The 1,654-nt window shown below is 30.1% G+C and overlaps 1 protein-coding gene across 5 annotated transcripts in view; it reads right to left on the bottom strand.

Annotated features, from left to right (window-relative positions):
* Fancl (E3 ubiquitin-protein ligase Fancl) overlaps nt 1-482 on the bottom strand; it is a 34,584-nt gene extending 34,102 nt beyond the window's left edge. For 2 of the 5 annotated variants that reach the window (XM_067047415.1, XM_067047414.1), the window contains exon 1: nt 263-482. In XM_067047415.1, the coding sequence (XP_066903516.1) occupies nt 263-358 (96 nt within the window). In that variant the 5' untranslated portion in view covers nt 359-482. Of the gene's footprint in view, nt 1-237 lie in introns of all 5 variants that reach the window. The other 3 variants (XM_014414941.3, XM_067047413.1, XM_014414945.3) reach the window with 3 other exon arrangements.
* Between the last annotated feature and the right edge of the window lie 1,172 nt (nt 483-1,654).

Here is a 1,654-nt window from a genome sequence, read left to right as displayed (position 1 = left end):
ATCACTTTATTATTAGGGTTGAAAACAGTGTAAGCATCAAACTAAACTTCAGAATAGACTCTGACTGAATTACAGGGATTAACTACAAAGTTATTATAACATCATAGAGCCAGGGCTTAAATAATAACGAATACAAAATAAAATTGATCCAAAAATAAATACCATGAACACTAGAACCACCTAGAAAATATTTAAAAACCCTAGTATTTCCTAATCAAAATTTACAGCATAACTTACAAGAAATTATAAACAAAATAAAAACCTCAACTGATAAATGTCCTTCCCATACAGTGTAATCTTCATTATGTAAAATTAATGGAAATTCTCCACATATTACTGATGGTTCTAAGTTGTCCATCTTTTAAAAACTAATAATATGAAGCATGCGATTTTTTAAGAGCTTAATTCTAAAACTTCTAGGAACCCTAACACTACTTAAATTCAAATTGAGAACCAAACCTAAAGGCTGCATGAAACAGCAATCATTGACGAACGGTCAAAACATCAAATAATACGTTAGAGTAAAATTGTCCAACATGTTTTCAAGACAACTTGCTACACTGACAACATAGACTGCACTAACATTTTAATAACTGTGAAATTATTTTATAAAATACTTTAAATATTTTGTTTATCAAAATCTGGATGGTCAGAACAAATGTTATTTTAAATAAAATAGTTTACAAACAAGAAACTTATTTAAGTAAAACTTTATAATTTAAACAAATTTATGTTGGTTTCAATCCTATTACTTGAAAATGTTTACAAGGAATGAATTAGAACTATTAACAACTTACTAAGGTAAGTCGAAACTAGTGGGTTTTCGGGGCAAGAGCATGACAGATTTAAAAAAAAAGATATTGTCATCTTATGGAACTGCGATGTAGTTGAAAACTAGGCAGGTCTCTTCCTTCTATTTGACCCAATATTTAAAAAGTGAAACACATCGCTGCTTTTCTTGAACAGGGGCACATCTGACAAAAAAAAATTGTATACTTTGACAAAAATATGTGCCTTTCATTTTAATAACTAAGACGACATTTCTAAGTATCTTAGAACCTCTACTTAAGATTTAGCATCCCGGCAAAAACAGTGACACAAATCATGAATGCTATATTTGAGTAAAATCAACTTTAAAATTTTATTTGGAGATCTATCAATGGGTAGATTCTCGACATGTTTGTATCATGTCATTATATCGCATACAGCAAATTTACTTGATGTATATATTAATTATCTCAATGCATTGAAAAAAAAGAGGAAAGACGCTTTTTTATAACTGATTCCAGAAATTTTCCAAGAATCGATAACAAACTGATGGAAAATATAGCTGCTGATTGGTTTAGAGTTTTTACCAGGCTTGTGAATTAATGGAAGTCGGGCTTTTTCCACGTATTGGGAAAATATCGAGTACGCAGTCAACTGTTAAAAATTGACGTTATGAAAACAACAGCTTTCCTGGGTAACATTTTAATTGCCATTACTGGAATCAAATCATATCCAGGGCGTTTCTTTATTTTAAGCCTTCCAATCAGTTCTTGAATGAATGAATGAAATGAATGAATGAAAATTAATGAAAAAATAACTTCATTCTGGGACATATTTCCCCTAAGAATAAATACGTGGTTCATATAGTGAGATTTTTATCTGGCGA

The sequence above is a fragment of the Halyomorpha halys genome, unplaced genomic scaffold (assembly GCF_000696795.3).
Source record: "Halyomorpha halys isolate HHAL.00 unplaced genomic scaffold, Hhal_1.1 Scaffold90.1, whole genome shotgun sequence".
NCBI lineage: Eukaryota > Metazoa > Arthropoda > Insecta > Hemiptera > Pentatomidae > Halyomorpha > Halyomorpha halys.
This window is presented reverse-complemented; position numbering and strand designations above follow the sequence as displayed.